This window comes from Falco rusticolus, chromosome 1 (genome assembly GCF_015220075.1).
Source record: "Falco rusticolus isolate bFalRus1 chromosome 1, bFalRus1.pri, whole genome shotgun sequence".
In the NCBI taxonomy this organism is placed as follows: Eukaryota; Metazoa; Chordata; class Aves; order Falconiformes; family Falconidae; genus Falco; species Falco rusticolus.
In genome coordinates this window covers 13,856,617-13,881,360 of record NC_051187.1, presented here as the reverse complement: position 1 = coordinate 13,881,360, position 24,744 = coordinate 13,856,617, and the positions used below count along the sequence as shown (strand labels likewise).

Here is a 24,744-nt window from a genome sequence, read left to right as displayed (position 1 = left end):
GCTGCAAAGGAGACTAACAATGGGTCTGAATTCAGACGTTGCTCCAGTATCCAGCATAGCCTCCAGCAGGGCCAGGCTGAGCGAGCTGGGGTCTGGGAGACCCAACTGCAGCCCTCCAGGACCTAAGGGGCTTGTAAGAAAGACCAGGACTGGCTTTTCAGTAGGGCCTGTTGTGCCAGGATAAGGGGGAGTGGTTTTAAACCGAAAGAGGGTCTATTTAAGGTAGATACAAGGAATACATTGTTTACTGTGAGGGTGGTGAAACACTGGCACCAGCCGCCCAGAGAAGATGGTAGATGCCCCATGACTGGAAACGTTCCCGAGCTCCAGGCAACCTGGTCTAGTGGAAGGTGTCCCTGCTCATTGCAGGTGGGGTTTGACTCGTTGACCTTTAAAGGTCCCTTCCAACCCAAACTAGTCTGATTCTACGCTAACTCCACTGAGGCTTCATCTAGACATAGAGCTATTTTAGCATAACCAAAAATGGCTTTTAAATGCACCTCACATAAAGCAATGCCAACTTTTATTTTGGACATTTCAAAACTATCTCTGTAAGCCAGGTCAAGTTTAACTTAATGACATATTAGGCTAGTTTTATACCTAATGTATCCAAGAGTTTGCACTGGTTTGAGCATATGTTTAGATGAAACACTTGAGTGGAAATGTCACACAAATGGAGATGTGATGAAAAGCAGCCATCCAATTATTGTACTTTCAAGGAGGAGGACTTCCCTGCTGTGGGAAGCTACATGCAAATGTAATTTTAAAAAGTAGGTGATGTCGCTGCTGAGATTACTTTGAAAATCTTGCACAGAACACATTGATCTAGCCTTTAAAATGAGGATCAAGTTGCCAGTAAACCACCTTAGATAGTACTGAATTTTAGATACAGCGCAGAAACATTAGAAAAGCCAGGAAACAGTCCATCTGTGTAAAACATATACTTGCTGATTTAATATATGTTCTTTTATCACTCATGCCAAACACATTTACTGTCTTACGTACACACCCTCTCTGCATTTTAAAACTAAAAATACTAAGAAAATCCAGCAGGGGGCACATATTACATACTTTAATTTCAGTTTAATCATACAATCTAGTAGTTGAAGTTATTCACGTAGATCAGACTCTTAATGCACAAAGCTGTAGGCTTTTCTAAAATTATGTCATAGCAACATCTCCATCTCCTCCTTCTTCTTAGAAGCAAACCACCGCAGTTACAATCACCTTACAGTCTTCCACTCGCCTGCTATTAAGTTTGCTGGCAAGTACCAGGTATTGATATAAAGATCAGCAGCATCCAAACCTCCTTGCTCTCTAACCTCACACAGCGGGAAGCTAGTTGCAGCTGGGTAAGGAGGCCAATGTAATAAAACTCAGTAACAGCAGACTGCTAATTAAGTAAGCTATTCTTTAGTGCAGCGCTGGGGTTGCACTGGGCATAGCTGCACCGGAAGTGCTCCAACAATCTGGCAAACCTTTAGAGATCATATACCACAAAGTTATATATATTCATAAGATTTCAGAGAACTCATGAGGGTTCCTGGAACTCAATATATGCAAATGTCTGGTCCACCTGTGCAGTCATCTTCCCCGGTGGTCTCTGAGTGGCCGGAAGGCTTGTAGTCTTCTTCACTGTGCATGCGATTGACCTTTACTTCTGTGCAAACTCAGTTCTGGGATCAGTAGACCATATCCTTCAAGGCTATTGTTGCCATTCCCTTAAAACTTTCTTATCTCTGTGGTCCTGTGTACGGGTTCTCAAGACTGAGTTGTCTACCATGAGATTATCCTGGTCCCCCCGTTTTTTACAACCATCCAGAGCCTCTTTGTTGAACCAAGTACCTAAGGTACTCACAACACCTTCCTTGGTTTCAGGGCCTTAACCCTTTCACAGTATCTTCACCACCACCTCTGAAGTGAGAAGACTTTAGAAAACCTGTACAAATAGCTTCTGGGTAGCTGTGAAAACAAGCTAAATTACAGGAAGGATGTAAACTTCCTCTGGTGAATTGGCAATAATTTTACTGTATAAAACTTCCTTTATTTAATTATTGGCTACTAGGCCTAAATTGGCCAAACACTTACCTATGTCTTTAGCACTCACATCACACAGGAAAATCATCCATGAACTGGGACTGTAAAGGACTGTGATGTATAAAGCCAGCATTGCCCCTCTTGTAGCTATGATAGCACCTGGCTCTGTTAGTTAATGAAAAGTATTCTGCTGTAAGAATATAAATATGCCTAAGCGGTGGACAGATGTCTTTATCGTGCTTACTGTAATCACTTCTCCAAAACACAAGCACAGTGTGTCTACCCTTACAGTGTATCTGGTGAAGCAACAGGTGCACACTTACCCCTCAGAATTATGGTAATTCAAGACAAAGTAAAAAACTGAAGACTACAGCAGTCATATGACAAACACACACCCAACTTCCATCTACTTGCTTTAAAGCTGTGAGATGAGCAATACCAAGGATCCTGCTAGTTTGACCAAGTATCTTTCAGATACTTACATTAAGATGTGTATTTAGAAGTCTTTCATAATGTTTCCATGGTAGCGTAGCAACAGCCTGTCTACACTTCAAATTGAACTCGATGATCCAGACCTTCAGCAGTTAACTTGTACTTTACCATTTTCAACTTACCCTGTTTGGTGGTTTGTTTTGGTTTTTTCTGAGACTGCTAACAAAGTGGTTGCTTCATTCATGGTTTCTTAAGTGAACTTCACTAGAAAAGGAGGCTGAACTAAAATCTTATTCCAAATGCTACCAAACTTCTGTACTTTTTTAAACTGAAATTCAGAGCACACAATATCATAACTAGCACAAAAAAAATCTTCTAAGCAAAAGCTCTGGGTTCTTTTCACCGATTTTACTCTGTTATCTGTCACTTGATTCTAAAGAGCAGCAGTAAATCTGAAAAGCATTTGACATATTTTATTATAAATGTTCATCAATACAGAACCAAAGTAATCTTTATAAATATCTACAAAAAGCACAAATGCAGGTTAAAATTCTCTAGCATGAGCAGACAGCTCGCAGCTTTCAGTTTTTACTTTCTAAAAGCCCATTCTTAGGAAAGAAATAATTTTAAAAGGCTTTTTTTTAAAAAGCAGGCTTTTTTTAGTGGTTTTGGTTTTAACATTCACTGTGAAAACAAAGCTCTGTTGATTTATCAAAGAGAAAACAAGAAAGGGTGACACATGACCTTTTTGCCCAGCGAACCTGGAATAATCCCACCGTGTTGTGGTTTTAATGCTGATTTAACTGAAAATGGAAACTAGTCCAAGGCATTTCAAAACTCCCAAACCTTTCATACTTCTCTGACACACCGCCTGTCCACCTCAGAGTCAGCATGAGGACCGAGCAAGCTGTAAAGACTTAATTCCTGTCCACACTGGAGATGGTCTCCCTAAGAGTCCAGGTCAAAGTGCGCTACAGTCTTGCATCTATTACAACTGTTCAGAGTATTTTGTACCTTCCTAGCTACCCCCTTTCCGGTAATACTAAGTCATGCAAACACACAATCTCATGTACAGAACAGCCCCAGCTCTTGCTGTTCTTCACGATCAAGAAACTAATCCTTGACCCCCAGTACGGGCTTCAAGCCTCTAAGTAAATCACTTTAAATTTGACCATTACAGACACACACTGTTGTGTAACATAGTAGTTATCTGTTGCCCCAGTCAGCAGGTAAGAGGCCATGTTCTCTTTCTGCTTTAAGAGAACAGAACAATGCCTGTTTGATGTGTCTGCCTGCACGCATGTATGAAGTTAGGCGTTAGGGTTGGAGGAGAGGCAATATTGCCCTACTGGTCAAGTTCTCCAGGTTATTATTTGCTAACAGAATTTTCCTTGTCAGTCTGCTATTTCTTTTGTGCTACGCTCAGAAAAGGGGAATTGAAGGTGCTGTCTTCTGGAATTTTACCTGCATTGTAAGAGGGAACATCTTCATAGCAGAGTTACCTGTCGCTACATAAAACTGTGTCCCCAGCCTAACAGAGGCAGAAGCAGCAAATAAGCTTCCTGTGATCTTCAAACACAAGAATATTAAAAATCCAACCTACTACTAGAACCAAAGTGACAGCATTTGACTTTCCCTATGGGTTTTTTTCGTGTTTTTCAAACCTATTTCTGTATTACTGACATGCTGATGTGATCAACACTTCGGGGCACTGCTCAGCAACACTTCAGCCACGCAGCTGAATGTAAGCAAAGGGACAGTAAAAAAGCAAGAAATAACACTGCATTCCGTTTGCAAAATGTCACTTTCCCCATTAGCATACCGTACTTGACCCTTCTGGCTGGAGAGGCTTTATTCAAAGCATCGCAGATGATTGTATAGAGACTGGACATAGGTAAAGACACACATGGGATCTGGCTTGTGACCCATCACCATCATATCATCCACTTCTATCAGACGGTCGCAGTGAGCCATTTTCCTGTAGTAATATTAAAACAGATAAAGCAAATCAAGAGTTAAGTCTGGGGCCTGTATCTACTTCCAAGATTCATTTGCTGCTCTGATTTGAGCAGCACGGAGGCATTTAAGAAATCCTGAGGTTTACCAGCAATATTTCATTTTAAAGTGAGTCAAGCTCAGGTTGGAGATAGTTATTTTTGTGATCATGGAATATTCCTGTCCTTTCTCTCTCTTCCTCTATAGTGGGATCTGATCCAAAGCCCTGTTTTGGATCAGGTTTTGGGTTTTTTTCCCACCGATTGCCATTCACATCCCTTGTATCTGTAGCATGTAGTCCAATCTCATGTTCCTCTGCCCAAGCCTCAGTAAGCAGGGCTGTGCGAGTTTGCGAATCATGAGTGATTATAAATGATGCTCCAAAAGAATGGAAAAAAATGAGAAGAGATGAGATGTGCCAATGAAGACCCATGTGGCTGTGGACTGTTTCTTCAGCACCCCCGTATCTTCAAGGTGTGCGTGATCTCAGATGATCACATTGGAGAACTGGAGCCTGATAGATCTGGACCAGCAGAAAGGAATAGGTCTGCTGAGACCTAAGATGAAAAATCACAAGGGCAGGAAGCAGTTTGATCAGCAGCACTTGCATGCAAGTGAAGAGCAGCAACTGAGAGAATAGCCTTTTCTGGCACTAGATGAGAACAGCTAGTTTAAAGGCAATCAGAGCTATGAAGTAGTCATTTCTGTAGATACCTCTTACCTAACATTTCTTACTGTTGTATGCATGCTGTCTTCTGTTCTCTGCTGTACTTACTCTTATACATAAAAACTGAGATAGAAAAACACTGCGACTTTCCTTTGAGAGTTGTAGATAATTTTACTTTAGAGATCAGCTACCTAAAAGTACCACAGAATCTCCTTCAACTCACTGACAAGCAACAACATACATATATATGCGTGTGTGTATAAAACCCTTGTAATTCCTAAATGACTTCCTTTGCTAGGGGCTGTAATAACGAGAGCCAACATTACGCTAAGATTTTTCAAAGTTTTTCTGTGGAATGGCAAATCCAGTTCTGTAAGTTATTGCTTTAATTAAAGAAAAAAAAAAAGTTCTGACAGAACCCCAGAGCTTCAGCACGGTGGTACCAGTGTTTGAAGCTGTATCAGAAGCTGCAGGAAACTGCAGCCAGGTATTCCCACATCCTGTTAGTATTTGGAAAAAGCATACTAAACCCAGCTGCATACCACATGGAGTGTTCTTACCGTTACACAAGTCAAACAAAACAGCAAGTAAGAATCATATTGATACTGGGTCAAAAAAGTTACTATTTCTAGCTGACAAGTTCACACTCATAATGACTTTAACAAGTTATCATTTAATTGCCTTGTATGCTGCATCAAAAAGGATCAGGACAGTGTGACTGAGGGTATTAGCTCTGTCTGCTTTACAAAAAATGTGGTTACCAGGTTGAGAGATTGGGAAGCCTTAATCTAACTCTGCGTATGCTGAATTCAACCTTCATTCTTGTTTGGCCAAAGAAATGTACAGACAGAGGTGAACGCTCCCACAAAACCCAATTCCAAAAGTTACTCGACTTGCTCCCTGCCATTCAGGGGTCATGGTTTTTCCATACAGACTGGATGGATGTATTAACATGCCTCAAATTCAAACTGGGTATCAAGCAGGTAGGACTGGCTAAGAAACTACAAGTTGTATGTCCAGTTCCTATGGACTGTCAGTAAACAGTGGATGCCTTATATGCTCTATGAACTCACATTTCTTTTTTATGATTGATATCGGCAAATTCATTAAGAATAATTACTTCAAGAACAAAATTAAAAAAAAAAAAAAAAAGACAAAAAAACCCCAAACACAGAAGTAGGGCTTTTTCCTCTTCAGTCCAAGCATAACTCAAGAGGCTGATTTATCATCTTTAGTGTGCCAGTGCTAAGGCTGGTGAGCATCAGAGAGGTGGGAAAGCAGAATTCAAGTACTGCCTGAAGACTGTGAAAGATCTGAACATTGAACTCCAGTGAATTATCCTGTGCCTGGGGCAATGACCAGTGATTACAGACTGCCAAGTCTCCTGTTCTACGGATTCTCTACGCATACCTTTATTATCTTTTTTGGCATGACATGTAGTGATATAGGATCTACAAGAAGAATGATTATACTCTTCACTGCTCCCCAGCCACATTAGACTTAAATTGGAAGCACTTCACAAAGATCTAAAGTGATACTCACTCAGCCATGGTGAAGGCCAGCTCAAAGTTCTGCTTGCGATTAGCTGGGTCGAGCTTATTATAATCAAAAGCCTCAGGAAAGAAAGAATGCACAAGAGCACAGAATGCCATCCCATCATTCCAGCTTGAGGAGAAGTTCTGGAGATCAATGTGCTGTCAAGATGAAAAACACACATGTTAATGCAGCACAGGGGAACAGGGAAGAGAGCTGCTTTTGCTCTCTGCAGTTTTCTGTCCTCTTGCGCTAACCAAAGCAACAGAGCACAGGCTTTATGTTTTTCTTCCCCACTTTGTATATCCATTACATTATTCATATTCTGAGAAAAAAAAGGCATGCTCAGCAATGAAAGCCTTTTGCCCAAAATGCCCAAATGCAAAGCAGACACACAGCCAAGGTCCCTGATCCAAAACCTTGCTGCAAATACTGGGAAGAATGTTGTCAACATCAGCAAGCTCTGGAGCAGGCCCAACACACCAGCTCAGTATCTGCAGAAACTAAGGACACTGCTTATCCCTATGAAATATTTATAATTGAAGAACGGTTCATTTTGTGGCTGTGCATAACACTAGATAAAAACTACACTTGCTTGCTTTGCTTTTCAGTAAGGCCCAACTCAATGCCTGTTTACATAGATAGGTAGAAATACAGGAAGAATAACACCTACTTCAAAACCCAGTTCTTAGAACAAATGCTTACTGTTACCAACTGCCACAGTGAAAAGAAACATAATTGGGCTCTTGTTTCATTCTTGCCTTCCCATCATACAAAAGTTCAAGCCCCAGCTTTTCTGGTAAGCAACTAACAGTAATTTTCAATAGTTCTGCTTATGTATACTATAAGAGTTCAACAATACAAATTTTACAGTAACGTTGAAAAACATATTACACGTGCACATACACAAAAAAACCTAGAAAAAAATTTCTTTCACCTGGAAATTGCTTTGGTAATTGCAGTTTAAGGCCAGGTAATATGACTAAAATCTGAAGTGCTGAATTCTTTTAGCTACACTGGTGTTACCTCATAGAAATTAGCTCACTAACACCGTGTAATTCAGCTTCAACCACCTACTACAAATTCACATGTCTAAGACCAGTAGAGAATACTTTGGCCTGCTGTGTAGCAGAAAGGCCGTAGTCTCCATGTACTAGCAAAGTGTTTTTCAGATCCTTCCATATATAATGAGAATGCAAAAGTCACAGCCTGCAACTAAGAAAAAAAATGTATGGGTGTATACTGAAGTCTGTATCCATAGCACAAAAATGTAGGCTTTCAGACAAACACCAATGCGTTGCTTCGACAGACATACAAAATCTCACTCATGCAATCCTTGATTGTCTTGAAGTGCTGCCCATGCAAGCCATGATATTTGCATTATCCGCACAAAACCTGATGACCTTGAAGAAGATAACTCATTGTCTAGCATGTTTTACATTCACTTTTAAGTATGCCTTGTTGGCAAATTCTCCGGAAAAAGAAAGCGCTGAAAGTGCTAGCACGTCTTCACCTTGTATCCTATGGTTTTTGAGCGACACCAGTCTAACAGAATTTGTTTAATGCTGCTAGCGCTGGCAACCCCGAAACTCTGCGACCTCTTCAGCTTAGGTCTGGATTCTCCTTTTCCTCTGGAAAATTTAACAGAGACCAGATTAAATTACATTCTAGAAAAACTTAAACCTACTTGTCAGCAACATCTATGCAACCTTGCCCAGGTCAGCCCCTGTACAGGTGATATTTGAGAAACACGTTGTTGAAACTTCAACTTGTTGGCCCTGCAAGAAAAACTCATTTTCATTTCACTAAAGCCTAGGATTCCAAGCCCTCTTCTATTTAAATCATACCCCCATCATGGTGCATAAAGAACAGTCCAGGCCTTTGGTCCTTCATGAATAGCAACAGAAAGTCACTATATTCCCAGTCTCTTATAGTGATGGAGAAGGCAGCTTTCACAGCACTCTTTCCTGATAAAAGGCACCTGCTTCTTCAGCTAAACAACTCCAAAGCCAGAGGAATCTGTAGCTACAAATTTTCAGGGCTCAGTCTGCAAAGTCAGTGAAGCTATACATGACCTCAATATTGTCCCTTAGCTCAAAATCCTACATTGAGAGAGTCCTCCCACCCAGCTGTCTCTGGCTTGTCCTCTGCTGGCAATAACTGACCAACTAGTTTCCCATTAACAAACCCAGTTCAGAGACAAGGGGTATGACGTACTTCCCACCATCCTGTTCGAATTTCTCAAGAAGTGCCTTCCTGGCCAGTGCTCCTGTAGTCCGTGGGAGCGTCTGAGACCGCACCAGTTCTCGCCTCCTTTCAACTCGGCGATGTACAGTGGGAGGAGAGGAGTGAGAGCTGGGGGTCACATCACAGTGACTGTCAGTGGCACTGGAAAAACATAACATGAAAAGTATGTGGTTAAACAGAAAAGTAGCTCTCTGCAGTGCCTGGAGTCCGCATAAAGGTCCCACTGTTGCATACTCCAAACCTCCAGAACATCTGTTTCAAGAGGACCTGTATGAGTCAAAAGCCATTTAAGTAAAAGTCAAAATTTTATTGACAACAGCACTTAAGTATAGAAGAGTCTAAGGTACTTTTACAAATGAAATATAGCTGGACACGTCACGAATGCTTCATAGCACTGAGCATAAGAACAACTAAACACCTTTAAGAAAAAAGAAAAAAAGAAAAAAAAGAAAAAATAAACAAGTTGTGGCCAAACAGGAGCACTAAATCCCTTTAATTTCCAGCTTTGGGGTTCCTGAAGGGTAAAATGGAACTTTAGGAGTTCCTGAGCTCATGTCAGTGTTGCTTCACTGACCACAGGCTGGTAATATGATTGAGAAATATAGGATTTGTCCTGGTTTCGGCTGAGATGGAGTTGATTTTCTTAGTATCTAGTACAGTGCTGTGATTTGGCTTTAATGTGTGTTTGTTTGAGCCATAAACCACTTCACCAGCATTAATGATGTAAGCCACTTGGAAATGTCGCCTGTGACAGAGATGGGAAAACTGAGGCAAAGAGCAATGACATCAGTATTACACATTCATTTCTGGTACAGATGTAGGTCAGATCCGAGAGCAAGTTCTCTAGGCTGCTTAGTGGTTCACGATTCAAATACTGAAATGCTGATGTTGGAACTAATTCAGAAGAAATGTAATGCCAAATTTGGGATACTTTTCAAGGCAGATGCAAGCCCAATTTAAGATATTTAAATCGGCTGCCCTCCCATTTTCCTTGATGGATATTTTGCATGCTGAGGATGCCTCGATATACCTACCGGTAGTAATTGTGATACCATGTAATCCTACACTAAGCAACCGTGACTCTGAGTTAATCAAGAACGTGTAGTAGTCCTCAGCAAGGCATTTTTCTCCAAACTAAACTCTTGGCTAGCCAAATTAAGGATATCTGACAGCAGTCATATGTTGGTTCCCAAAAATAAACCCGAAGTACAAATTCAACACAGCTGAGTATTTTTTAAAAGTGATTCTAAAGTACTTGACAACTTGCTCCTCCTAACAAAAATCTACCGCTGGCACTGAGAGTTTTACTAACACCGTAACAATGCAGAAACCCACAATTAGGTCTGCTTTAAACTGCTCTGCAGATGATTTTTATCCCTTCCCATCTCAGTTCCACTATAGCCCTCAGGAAAGTTCACAACCTTTAACAGGCTTAAAATACTGCACCTGGGACCCATCTGTTCTGTGGCCTGGAGGGGCAGCCTGAAGAAGCCCCCCACCTCCCCCCCAAAAAAGGGGAACAAAAAGTGCTAAGGCTATCCAATGCCATGATCACAGGTGAGACGCTTATTTATACAGCCTACCAGACACCTTGTGAAAAGAAAGGCATGAGGATCAACCAAGATATGGCCCTGCTACAAGAACCAGAGGCACAAAAGAGCAAGTCAGGCCAGGGGTTTAAGGGGAATGAATGGTCCTGAAGCTAGACATAGAGGATCTTACATGTGGCACGTTGCTGATTTCATGTGAGAAGTATGATCAATAGAGAACCTGCTGTGTCAGCTACAGGTACAGCTAGAAATGAGGACCTGTACAACCTGAGACCATTCAGGGTATGTATTCAAGCACTACCATGTTGAACAGAAATAACTACATACGGTACATCACTAGGACGGTTTTAGTTCAGGTAGTGTGATTATTCTAGTAGTTACTGGCTGTTATTCCCTGAAAGCAGAAGTGTGATTAAGAGGCATATGCCCATTTGCACGTTGTTGGACATAGTACATCCATTAAATGTATTACCGAGGTTAATGTAACATAATAGGGCAAGTAGATTAATGTACAATTATACATCCAGTGCTTAAAGTACAGCATCTGTTCTCCAAGCCAGCAGAACACCTGTCCTTTGAGACTATACTGACCACAACAGCCTAAGAAAATGTCAATAAAAATGCATACCTTTCACTCATTTTGGTTCCACTACTCATTCCATAGCTCACAGTTGAGACAGACTTAGTGACAGAAGTGGCATTCTCTGTATAAAAGCAGGAAAGACAAGATGCGTCAGGGCAGAAACTTCTTTTATCTCCTTTCCTCAGTATGTTTTCAAACCATTTCCTGACAGATAGCCACACACTGATTTTTACTCACCATAGCGAAATGCTGCAGGCCTCTGTTCTAACTTCCAGTATGAGCTAACAAGCTGGGAAGGGATTTTCCCAGGGGTTCAATCCCGCTGCAAAATTGCTGCACTGCAGCAAGGGTGGTGTAAACATAGCAGAAAAGGCTGTAAGAGGATGCCTTTGGTAAAATTGCATTGGGAAGGCTGGAAAATTTCAGGGCCTTGTGCAGACCTCAGAGGAGGGCACACTGCCACAGACATTTCAGTGAAAGGAAGAAATGGTGCTACAGCTCAGCTTGCAGCAGTCATTCTGGCAGATGTAAGGAGACTTGGGAAGTCTGCCATGACTGAGAGCATAATTTAAAGTACCTAATTTCCACTAGGAAACATTATGGTTCATAAAGAAGAACAGACTCCAAAAGTTGCAAAGGTGGCTTAAAACCAACTTTGCATCTTCCTCCCCCCACCCCTATGGTTCTACCTTTCGTGCTTTGCCTCTTAAGAACCTAGCTCTGGACTCCAGCTATCCTCTGTAAATGCAGAACAAGAGTGGCCTGCCCAGTTTTAACACACTAAAGCCAAAACTTGGTGCATAAGCCAGCAGCTCATTTACTGAAGGCTCCTTCTATACACAAAGAAAAACTGGCATCTTTGTAACAAAATCACTGTCCAAATCACTCTCTGAAAATGCTGAACTCTCCCCACTGCTTATAGAAAGGATCCAGATCAACTAGACTTCTCACGTGAAACACCCTGGTAAATGCCAGCATGCAGATGTGACAACTTTGGGACCACAAACAACTGCCAGATATTTGTGCAAATCTCAGAGGTTTTAAGCTGAGGAGGAGTGTGATCACTGTTCTGGATGAGCTACATCTTTGCTAAACTGACACTTAAGACCACTGTGAAATGCCAGTACATTGTGTAGACAGTAACAGCATGGTGACATCAAAGTACTATTGGATAGAGCTCAATTAATCTATTCTGACTGAAATCAAAAATCCTTAAGGCATTTTGTCCTTTGACACATTCATATGTGAAGACTACTTGTTGCTATTTGGCTCAAAAGAATTTGCTTCAAAATCCATAGGGTGGGCCCACCACTTTCCAACTGCCATTACCTTGCGTTCAGTCCCAGTTTTCACTTGGGCAGTTGAAATCTTCACCACTCAATCTGTTCTGCCACACTTTTCTGGCACCTATTGTTTCCACTGCAGAGACTGCCTACTCAGTACACATGTTTACCACTGTGTAAATAAGGATAAGCACCCCTCACTTTGAAGTGACTGAGAATCTGATACAGCAGAACAAGTACCCATGCTACCCGGGAAACTGAATCTGCATGAAGTCTTGTTAGCAATATCAATATTACCACGTACCTACCAATCAGAACTACATGCTCAGATCTGAATCCCCCAGACATGAAGCACGGAATCCCTCTCCATTTGTGTTGCATAAGGACATGCTGATAGGAACACTCACCTCCAGTGGCAGATGAACTCATTGTTCTCATCGTACTTGAATTCCAGGTCTTCACTGAAACAGCAGAAAAAAATACAACAGAAGGCTATGCTACATTCTTAGCATTATTCTTTCAGCTTTTATCTGATTAATCTGCAACCAATGTCTCTTGATGGCAATTCTATCCGGTCTCTCTTTAATTTCTGACCCATACATATTATCTAATCTGTAAGTGTCACTATCACTAAATGTCTATGAAATACAGCTCAAAGATTAATGACTTGAGTATGAATGAGACTGATTTCACTATCACTAAATGTCTATGAAATACAGCTCAAAGATTAATGACTTGAGTATGAATGAGACTGATTTCACTATCACTAAATGTCTATGAAATACAGCTCAAAGATTAATGACTTGAGTATGAATGAGACTGATTTCACTATCACTAAATGTCTATGAAATACAGCTCAAAGATTAATGACTTGAGTATGAATGAGACTGATTTTTTAGTTAGACTTAATTTAAATATAGGTAAGAATCTGCAATCACTCTTGACTTGTGTATATGTGTCAGTCTGCTGTTGGCCATTCCTTCCTCCAAATGACTGTGGAACCCATTAGCCAAGTACCTGCCTAACTTCTCAAGGGGCCTAAGGGTCTCAAAGCACTAAAAGCTTCTGCAAATCTCATTAAAATAGCTGGCCACATTGAAGAGATACTTATTCAGTAACGGTGCTAGAAGATAGGCTACACTATGAACTCAACTATATTAGGCAGTAAAAGTTCTTATAGCCTAAAACTCCACCTAGGACCCACAACAGTCTAAATCACAGTGTCCAAGAGAAACGATTTTAGGGATGGACCAGTGGGGTAGGGGGAAGGATATCTGGAACAGACCGGGGAGAGCAGGGGCAGGTATATATGTATACACCATGGTATATGTAGACATAGAAGAAGGTTTCATAATTGACACTAGGTCTGTCCCAGGGCAATCCCCATAGCACCAGTTTCTTGAAGGAAAGAAATAGGACACAGCTTCAGCAAACAAATTATTTTTGTCTCTGTTACCTGACTGGTTGGAAGTTTTCACTGCCATCACATTTTTGCTCTTGCTTTGTCCCAGCAGGCCAGCAGATGCATTAGTTGTTCCTGTTGAACAGGTGTTCTCTCCTGAAAACTTCTCTGATGTCCTGGTTACTGCAGTAACAGGAAGGTGTGGCATCTGTAAGGTGACTGCAGGGGCATGAGCTTCAGGAGAAGAGTCTGACGCATGAAGAGAGGTCAGTTCATGGTAGACTTTTGCCTGACCTAGTGAATAAAAGGAAAAGGAGAGAGGAAGTAAATTTAGTTGCAGATTTGCAACAAAGTTACAAACCAATTTGCATGCAACAACTTTATTTTCCAAGCCACTGGCATTGTTCCATCTAGTTCTCCATGTGGCACATTATACCATTTCCAGCATGCTGCAGGAACAACCCTAGTGTAAGTGATCATACCTGTCCTACATGAATCTCAGCAAGAACAACTTCTTCATATCACCAACCCACTAGCACCTGCATTTGGTAACCTCCTCCTCTTCCTCTGTGCAGCCCCCGCCCCCGATCTCCTGCCACGGGTAGGAAGCAGCATTCTTGTTTTGTTTGTGGTTTTATGAAACACTGTGTGCCTCAGTTTTCTCTAAAATGGAGACAGTAAGTCCTTCCTCTACTGAAGGATGATGGAAGCAGACAGGTAATTTGCAAAATGTTTTAGGATGCAAGGCTACAATGGCATCTAGAATAGCAGGCCTTATTATCACTACTGCTACAAGATAACATGACAGCAATAGTCTCTAATTTATGAAATGCCATAGTGCATGCTTAACAATAAAGTTTGAAAGTTAAACTCCTAATTAGGAAATAAATTACAACGGTATCAGTGCCACAGTACAGTATCCATGCTAAAACCACAGAAGACGCTAATGCTTCCAATGTGTGACAGCTGCTCTAAGGTTGCCAGGATCAGGTGTTTTACAAGTAGCACTACTTCTTATGCCCTGTTCCTACCTGATGAAGACTGATGCCCATTTTCAATGATGGAAGAACTAAAAACTCTTCTAAACTCAGGTTTGTGGCGGTCATCCAGGTCTACGCTCTGTCAGAACACACAACAGACAGGACAGTTAATTTCAAACAGCAGCAAAAGTTAGAAGAACATCCAGAAACTCCTGCCAAGAACAGGTCTTCCTTGTGCTAGCGACCACAAGACAAGAAGGGAACAATCATCTACTCTCAAGAGCCAACCTGCAAACTGAGCACTGGCAATGTAGGACTTGTAGCAATCTTCACATACTTGCCCTCAGACCCCATGCACCTAGGAGGGGAGGGGTCTTCCACTTTTGCCAGATGAAGGTATCACCATCTGCTGCGAAGGCAATAAACAGAAGACTCTGCACAATAGTGGCGAGAGTGATTGAGATTCCATAAAATACTTAATGCTCTGTAGGTTTTTTTGTTTGCTGCAGAAAAAATGACATTCAGATAATGTATTGTAAAAGCATTATGTAAAGTATGATCCCGGAACTTTAGAGCTGCATTATAATCTGCAACTTCTGTAAGGATAGGGGTTTTTTTCTGAGAAAAGTACCAATTTTTCCCATAATGTTTGCCAATATTATTCCAGGAAACTCAGCCAAGGATTTTTTTTTGTTGTTGTTGTTGGTCTGGAGGGGTGGGAGTGTGTGTGCATGCACACGTGCAACAAATCACAAGGAACTATGAGATTTTTGGCTGCAGAAACTAAAGAAAGGAGAAACTGCTTCACAGACACATGATTACTTCAATTAAAAAAATGTAGATTCCAAGAAGCAGTATATGCAAGAAGTAGAGTGAAATTCCCCAACACAAAATCCATGAAAAAGTTTTAATTGATGCTAGACAGGTATTGAACTACAGACTGGCCACCAATGTTATGAATAAATAAAGGAAAAAAATCTGTCATGTCCCATTATGAACATAATCCAAAATACTTATAAACTCAACCCAAGCAAGTTTTGGTTTGGCTTGGTGTTTTTTGGTGTTTGCGTTTTTGGGTTTTTTTTCCTTTCTTCAGACAGACTGACTGAAGATAGATCCTGGAGAAGATTTCATACTGCAGGTAAGTATAAAAAAAACAGCACATAACAGAAAAGGAAAGAGGCAGGCTGTATACATGTAACAACTTAGTTTGTCTGCTTTTCATACACAGGAAATATGGAGCAAACTGGTGGTTTGATTTTACTTATTTATGACATAGCTTCATCGTAAATTATTACAATATTTATTGGGTGGAAAAATGTATCTTATGTAAAATACAGAAACCACGTGATCAAGATAAATAAACAAAAACAGTTTCTGGGAACTTGTCTGCTTTTTACATGTACCTGTTTACACTCATCCAAACTTAATTAAGAACACCAGACAACAATGTTAATGCACCTTGGAGATTTTTTAAAAAGTGTTTAATCTTGTTAGGTGTTGCAGACTACAGACTGTTTTAATATCCATTACATGAGACACTAGAACTGTCACTACCTCAAGTACAAATCCCAGTCAACCCTGAAAACTATGGTCTGAGATCTTGCTGAGAATTTGTTACCTACTATTAGATTACAGTTAAGGCAGCCTAAACCCAATTTTGTCACCAAGTTGTGGGCCTAGATTCTGATCCTCCTAGATATTTAAGGGTCAGCCTCCAACTGACTTCAATGGCACACAGGTTTACATAGTAGAGCTACGTAAGAGCTACATGCCTACACTACTAAAGCTGAGGAAAATCCTTCTCTTGACTTTAAGGTTGGGCCCTACATTCTCAGATCACAATCAGTGTCCAGGCTCTTCAAGACTACAGCATAATTTGGAGAAACCACTGAAATGTGGTAAAACCCCATTAACTTGACTTCAGGATGGGAACCTACTGCCTTGTAAGCAAGTGTCTTACAAAGAAATATTACAATAAAACACAGAGAGGAACAGCAGCAAGACACTGAGATACTGTGAACTGTCTCTAAGGCTCAATTTGGATGGTGTATTTTATTATATTGGGTTGTATACTATTTTTTTAGCCTGGGGTCAGATTCTCATGTCAATTTTTTCTGTGCCAGAGGTGAGGAGAAGAGATAGGATCACTTGGATAAGATTTTCAAACAAAACAATACAAAGTTCAGAGGAGGATTGAAGACTTCCTGAATATGTGGAAGAGGTACTTTCAAGAAAAGACTTGTAAAGGTTTCTAGCCAGGTGGTTTCATTTAACCCCTCTGCCTAGTTTCTACGTCAATGATCTTTCTGAGGTTATATATGCACTTACATGCTCTGCTAGATGAGAGTGCAGAGGTTACATGATGAGCCAAGACACTCCTTAGTCTTTTTACCACTACCATGCATGAGACACTGGTTTGGTTTTGTCTGTTTGTGTTTTTTAAAAAAAACCCACCACCACCACCACCACTCAAGGAACCAACCATGCATACCGCCTGTTTTAGCACAGCGTTGCTTATGGCCCCATATTTCCACTGATGCCCAGCAAAGGCCTCAGGTGCACGTAAGAGAGCTGGGAGTTAGAATGTCCATTCCACAACTCTGTTAGCCTGCCTTAAGGTAAGTTGCAAGTCCTATAAATCAAATCTGTAATGAAATTCAGTATATCAATGCAAACAAGGAGAACGTTTGCTTCATTTTAATTTTCCTCTATCCTTCTATTTAAAAAGAAAGGAAAGTAAACTAGATCGGGGAAGTTGGGATGTTCAAAACTTCTGTTTCCCAGCATCTAAAACTTTCTAACAAGCAAAAGCACTATGATTCAGCTGTCTGGGCCCCACAATTCCTGTGGGATCTCTCCCATTCATAGGCTTCATTACAGACAGGTTTTCAGAAGAGATCACATCCAACAAAGCCACGCTCCTTAGACAGCTGCTCAGCTCAGGCCCTAAAGGAGTAATTAGTTCTTTTGCAAAGCCAGTCTGCAAACTGTTTTCACAACACACCACTGAAACAACTTCTTTAAAATAACATTTTTCTCTCCTGGTAATTAAAAATATTTTTCATTTTTACACCACCTGCTATCCCTGCAGCGAATGCTTCCATATGCACACAGTCTGACTTTACTGCCACTAAACTGGATCTGTGTCATTGTATCCCTATCTTTTAATCTGTGAAAATTAAATTATTTTGAAACTCTTACATCCGTCAAGAAGGTGGTACTATGCATGAGTAAATTCAGTTATCAGTAGGTGCCAGGATTAACTTGAGAAAAGTACATCAAATATTAATTATACAAACCGTGCAGAATCAGGGGTTCAGAACTTTTATTTCTGTATTTAATGTAATTGACATCCTAGTCAACAATTATTGCCTATATCCAGAACTGAAATGTAAAGAACAGCTAGTGCAGCTCCCTAGAATGTACCCGTGCATACAGTTCGAACTGTTTAGCCACTCGTTTCAGCCATTATGACCGGAATGTCTTGAATGCTTATGTAGACTGTAAACATGAGTCTACTTTATAAGCTGGGGACAGGGAGCAGAACAGTCAAATGACGTGGTCATTGCAAAGATCACGTAGCACCTACAGTGGCTTCCTAATGCAGTGACAGATGCTGCATTCATTTATTTTATGCTAACCTGATTACCACAATTTGGGTAACAGTGCTGGGGAAGAAACTGATACCGGGCTGGAGGATGGGGAAGACCCATGTGTTGATTTAACACTGGGAGAATCTAGGATCAGATTCTACCATGTACTTAATAGTGTCAGGCTGCAGTACTTTAAAATCCACTTTGTTTGGAGATGCCAAGCTCCTGACAAACGCATGTGTAATGGTAATTCTTCTGTCAATGCTGTCTACATAGACTGTAAATAGCAGAGTGACAGGTACCTCTATCTACGCTTAATGAGAAATACTTATCTGTACAACTCACATAACAACAACACAATGACGAACCAGTGAAGCTGAAGAAAAGAAAGTTAACACTAATATACTCAGGCTTGTTTGTAAAACTAGTATCTCTGTAACTCAGAAGTTTCCACGTAATACAGGGCAATAACACTTCCCATAGCTGTAGGGCTGCTGGAATTCCTCCTTCACTGCAAAGAAGTTAGACCTTGGAGATGCATAACTGGAAGCTGCTATAAAACAGGCAAATATTGTAACCCAGGAGTGAAAAATCCCACACATTCAGAAAAAGTAAGAACCAGATCGTGAGATTAGAATCACAGACAAATGAGATTCCTCTCTCTCAAATGAGAGCTCTCACTCATCCAAGTCTTCCATAAAAGCACCAATTATTAAAAGGGTCATGATAAAAATAATTGGATCTAGAAATGCTGTTTATCTGTGAGAGGTACCTCCCTCTCTTGTTACATAGGTCAGATGAAATCGATGCTTCACTTTGGTGAACAGCAAAATCACCGACTTCCACAAGCCAAGATTTGACACTGTTCCTTGCATGTAAAAGGATCATCCAAAAACCACAAATGGAGAATGATGAAAGGTGTGAGGAAATGCAAACAAGGCTGCTAGGCACCAGCAAGAAGTGCACCACATTTAATTCTTCTACTAGAAAGCCACTGTCCATCAGATAACAGAAGTATTCTCTATCTGTAACTGACCCTGCAGCTTGAAGAAGCAGCCTTGAATGCCATGAGCTTATTAGGAAAGCTTTTGCACATAGGAGTAATCTCTGAAGTAAAACAGTAGAAGCACTTCTGCAGAACCTTTTTTGAAGCAAGGCTGTATAAAAATGGACAACAGGGAACGATTCTACCACAGCAGCTTCAGCAGGTGCCCACAGCTATGTCACAGTGAATTAAACCAAAACAAACAGCAACAACAAAAATAATCTAGATAAAGATCAAGGCAACCCTGGCAGGTGACCATGCCAAAAGGACACTTGCAGGAAGTGTAAGAGAACAATAAGGAAGAAATGGAACCATTGGACTTCCTTTATAAAATATAGGAATTGAGAAGGTTTAGAATCACAGTATGTAATATCAGGTGACTGCGGGATCACTTAATCTCCCTGCCTGTATATCCCAGGTCATTATGTCTTATGCAGTTGCTCCCATGCTGACCGACTGCTGGGTTCCATGGTAACCACAGAGAGATATCAGTGGGTAACATTTGTTTAGAACTTCCCGGCTGGTCACAGCCAGCTATTTGTCTCTCTACTGCTTGGACCACTGCAGGCAGGTTCTCTGCAGCAGTCTGTCCACATTGTAAAAAAACTCTTCTGACAGTATAAAACCAGAACACCCTTACAGTGTTTTTAGTCCTCCCTGTTCACAAAGGCATCATACTCAACCGCAAACACTACAGAAAGATCATAGGTGATAAAGCTCCTGCCAAAATGTAAGATCTGATCAACAAAAAAGGTCAAAACTCTTCCTTTCCAGCAATCACAGACAGGTAGGAAAGACCTCAGTGACTGCAAAGGATGACAAACAGCAACAAACAGTTCAGTGAGGGATAAATCCTCAGCAGCGCAGCTATGGCTCCAGCATCCTGCTTTAAAATTAATTCTTCAAACATACCCTATTTTCCACCTTCGCAAAAGCAGCTCTCAGATTCTGGCCTGGTTAGAGCACCAAATTAAAGTCTGGCATCAAAATACCAGAAAGACTCGCCTCCAAATCACAGTGGCTAATGGCTGTTTAAAATTCCACCTAAATCAGCACTTGAGACTCTTATATACCAGATTTCAAGGACAGCATTGCAGAGATTCCCTGAAAATTAGAATTAAAAGGAGATTTGCGTACTTACTTCTGAACTATGCCTGGAACACCCTGGCTTCACTTTTTTCAATCAAATTACCTTGAAAAATAATCTAGCAATATTAGACAATAATGGTTCAGATACTGAAGATGCTCAGAATCTCCAATATCCAGCCTGCAAAAGATAGTCTTAACTCTTATCCCAAGTATTTTGCTAGAAATGTTGAAGGCAACAGCCTTTTATGGGGATAAAGGCTGCATCAACCACACAGTAAAAAGGAATTAAACCAATAATTTTTTTTCCAGAGCAAAAGAGCACATCTCGATATGCTACCATTTCCACATCAGTATTATTTGTTCCTCATATTTCACGCTTATGGAAGCATTTACTAAGGCTAGAAGTGTCACCAGGTACTCGTTTATCTGAAAACATACGCTATCACTTATGGTACTCTGTTTCAAGTGTTCTAGTCACATAACCAGAAATTGCAAGCAACTGAGGGAACACTTTCTCCATTACAGAGAATCTGGGTGACCGACATAGCAACCAAGGCTTGCTCTTTAGCCATTTGAGCACAGCCACATCAGAGCCTTACTTAGAAAATCATGTTTTCACCATATGCATTTGGTGCGTGTAGCTCTAGCCGCATCTCCTGTGATTCTCAGTAGTGAAATTCCTTCTCAGTCAGCTATACTAACTAGGGAAGTTGTCCAGCCTTCCGGGGAAAATTGCTGGGAGGGCACCGAAGAACTAGCAGTACTTGTGTGATCTTCCCTGAATCCTCAAAGCAAAGCAGGAAGGTTCCAATGGAAACAAAAGTTCATTCTGTGCTTTAACGCAGACCGACACATAAGGCTGAATATTGCCATAACCTCGACTCAAAACTTTTCACAGACCGTTCAGCACACACTACAGTGTAGGCAGTGGTGATGGAGCAGGTGAGGTGGTGTGAAGGACCACAGCCCCTTGCCCCTCCCATGTTGCTCAGCTCAGCTGTTCCTTGCAATACGAAAGAGTGCAGATGGCTCCGTGGAACAAAAAGGAACAGATGTGAAAGTTGGGTGTATGCCGCTTACCTTTGACACAGGGGGGAAAAGGCAGCAGTTGCCATGACTGTATTGGAATAATGCATCAAGCAGCAGCTTTACCTTTTTGCTTGCCCAGCTGCGGGGAGCCTATTCTTGAGTCAGTAGGAATGAAAAGGGCTGGAATGCAGTACAGACTCTGCTCCTTCCCACCAATTTAACTTTGAGTGAATTTCATTTCCAAGCTTTTATTTTCCACCCCCAAAACCTGGATAGACCACAGACCAGCTTTTCATGCTCCAGCAGTCTTAAAGACCCCTTAAGACATGGCTCAACCAAGATTATATGAAGCAGGCTGTCATCTCTGGAAGCCAAGAAATTTTATGTGACTGAATCACGGTGTACTGTCTGGCAGCCACCTCCTGGTGTCAAGGACTGCACAAGAGCTCTCAACTCTTTCCACAGAGCTCAATGCACAGAAAAAGGACTACACAAAATATGTCAGTGCCAGATGAGATTCCTACTAACAGGTTTCCATGCAATGAATTACAAGGCTCCACTATGCAACAGAAAAGAGTTTCATCACTGGGAGGAATGTCATGGAGACTGTACTTGCGTACAAGTACAGTTGTTTTTGGTTTGGTTTTTTTTTTTGTACAAGTACAAAAAACTAAGCTTGAGTGAGGCCCAGCTCTCGGGATGAGCTGCAGCAGTGCATGACAGTGTTGTGCAGCAAAACTGTCTCACTGCAGGATGCCAAGTCACTGTCTTAGGAAAACATGCTACTGCCTGCTGTATGCTGAGCTGTTCTCTACGAGTTTGGCAACCAGCAAACAACATTGCTGGCACACAGATCCCCCTGAATCGAGTCCAGAAAGGATACGCAGATATTTACACACATATGTATGTCGATAGCTGAGGCTGCCTCAGCTTCTCTTCTTACTTCTAACCACACTGAACTGACAAGTTGCTGCCGCTCTAACCAGGGTCCTAGTTTGAGCACGCAGTGCCACAGTCTGGAGTGTCAGGACCAAGACCATTTCTCAGAGAGCCTCCCAAAAGCCCATTTACCCTGCACTGCAGAAGCAGCCCCGCGTCCCTAAGCGCTTGCAGAGCCTGGCAACACCAGCAAAACATCCGCTCATGCACCCTCTTTGCCCTCCCTCCCTCCCTCCCACCGCCAGAACTTACTTGGCTCCGGCCAGCGACCGCTAGCTTGGTACGGTTGGAGAACCTGCCGCCGGTGGGACCCTGCCCCGGGGAGCCGGGCCCCGCGGCTGGGGGGCTCCCCGCCGCCTCGTCCACCCACTCCTGCGGCAACCCCGCCGAGCGGCCGAGGGCCTCCACCTGCCGAGCCAGGCGCTCCAGCTGCGCCCGCAGGCGCCGGTTCTCCTGCTGCAGCTCAGAGACGGTGTCCGCCAGGGGACTGGCGAGGCGCAGCACCTCCTCCACCTGCCGGCCCACCCCCTGCTTGAACACCTGCATGTCCACGTGGATCTCCCGCACGGCGCCCCGCAGCGCGTCCTCGTAGCGCCCCAGCGCCTCGCAGACGCTCTGCGCCTCCGGGCTGCGCCGGCCCTCGACCTCGCCGGCCATGGCGCCCGCGGAGCGCGGCCCGGCAGGCGGGGGTGGGGGGGGGAGCTCGGGAGCCGCTGGCGGCGGACGCCCGGCCTTCTCCCCTCCCGCCGCCGCCTCTCCGCCCCTCCGCGGGCGCCCTCTGCCTCCTGGCGGCCCTAAGCCCGGCCCCCTCGCCGGCCGGCCCCCGCCGCTGCCGGGCCAGGACGCCCCGCTCCCGCGGAGGAAAAGCCCGGCGGGGGGCGCCTCGGCAGCGCCCGGTGCCCCGCTCAGCGTCTGCGCCTTCAAAAGGGAGATGTAATTTCAGGAGGCAACGGTGGGAAGAGGGTGGGAGAAGGGGCGGGGGGGGGCACACCGGCTCGCTCACAGATGCCCGAGAGGGCCGCACGGTGGGCTGCGGGTGGGGCCGCGGGCGCCGTACGGCCCGAGCCAGGCAGCGGCGCCGGGAAGGGGGAAAGGGAGAGGAAGGGGTGGGGGATGAGGGTCGGGGAGAGACTGAGCGAGGAGAGGCAGGGTGAGTATCTGAGAATGACAGGCTATATTCCTTGTATATATCAACGCATGACAACAGAGAAATGGCAATGCAGACAAATAGCGTTGGTCTGTGACCTCAACACTGCTACATTGTATCTCAAAAAGGCCATCATACACAGTGTGAGGAGCAGAGTCATTCACCCAGATGCTAAGCATAGTCTGCATAGGGCCTGGTAAACATGTCCACCACTGTCACAGATATGCAAGGTTACATGGATTTTACCCTGGGCACCACCATTACAGCTAAGATGCTTCTCTGCCTTTCACTTCTCTAAGCAACTTGGCACAGCGGCATCATTTTCCATTGGCTTTGGTAGGGCTCACCATTAAATGACAGTAGCAGTTGTTAGGAGGCTCAGCTCACCCTGAAGTTCAGGATAATTGAGCAGCTTCTCATCAGGCACATTTAACATTCTTTCCAGGCCAGCTCAGTTCATGGGAGGTAGCATCCTACAAGCTACCACAGTATCCTTACACTCAGAGCTTCCAGTTATTTCCAGTACTGAAGAAGGCTACTTTCTTCTTGACCAGACAATTTAAAGTTCTGCATGCAGAACAGATAAGTATCTGCTTGCATGGTACCCTCTAAATTCCTGAAATGTCTAGTTCGCATATGGCATAGCCTGTTTCATGAGTACCACTGGTACATGATGTCCTGATGCTGTCTTCAAAAGAACAGTTCCCACAGCAAGTCATCGTGCCAGTCTGTGTCAACTGGATCCTGCAGTGAGACCCAAAAGGGCAAAAAGCATATAGTGCTGCTTTTCCATATTAGATCTTATTTTTCAAAAGCAATGCTCAAAATTTAAGAAATAATGCCAGCAGGGCAGCTGTTCCTGCCTTGGGGGGGGGGTGTGTGTGGATAAAAAGAATAAAAATCAAAGAGATCATTTTCTTCCAGCAAGGCAGTAGGAGACAATGGCTGTATTCTCTGACAGCTACCTACTGGTGGGGAACATTTTATCTGTGAGAATGCTGCTTTCAGCAAGGTGTCAGGGAACAATGCTGTCATCACCCCCAGTCACACATGTCGTCCATATCTCTTTCTATCTTTTATTCTTACATAGTTACTTGCACCCTTTATCTGGCTGGAGCAGGAACCATTTATCTCCTGTGGTACACTACTTCCCAGGGTGAGTTTGCCTGTCTCTCTCCCTTTTCCCTTTC

The 24,744-nt window shown here is 42.8% G+C and overlaps 1 protein-coding gene across 1 annotated transcript; it reads right to left on the bottom strand.

The window, feature by feature from the left end:
- Window positions 1-932: 932 nt before the first annotated feature.
- On the bottom strand, window positions 933-23,176 carry SMTNL2 (smoothelin like 2). Its single transcript, XM_037410972.1, has 9 exons — window positions 22,660-23,176; window positions 14,761-14,848; window positions 13,784-14,023; window positions 12,735-12,788; window positions 11,090-11,165; window positions 8,882-9,052; window positions 8,178-8,295; window positions 6,674-6,825; window positions 933-4,447 (listed from the first exon to the last, which is right to left on the bottom strand). Exons 1-9 carry the CDS (start codon window positions 23,062-23,064, stop codon window positions 4,321-4,323), a joined length of 1,431 nt encoding a protein of 476 aa, XP_037266869.1. The 5' UTR covers window positions 23,065-23,176; the 3' UTR covers window positions 933-4,320.
- Between the last annotated feature and the right edge of the window lie 1,568 nt (window positions 23,177-24,744).

Bases quoted from the DNA above. Each gene is read 5' to 3' on its own strand.
- SMTNL2 (XM_037410972.1), bottom strand. From the start codon at position 23,064: ATGGCCGGCGAGGTCGAGGGCCGGCGCAGCCCGGAGGCGCAGAGCGTC. The intron at 12,789-13,783 runs GTAACAGAGACA...CTGCTGTTTCAG, and splicing joins GAAAACTTCCAACCAGTCAG to TGAAGACCTGGAATTCAAGT. The intron at 4,448-6,673 runs GTGAGTATCACT...ATATTACTACAG, and splicing joins CTGGCCTTCACCATGGCTGA to GAAAATGGCTCACTGCGACC.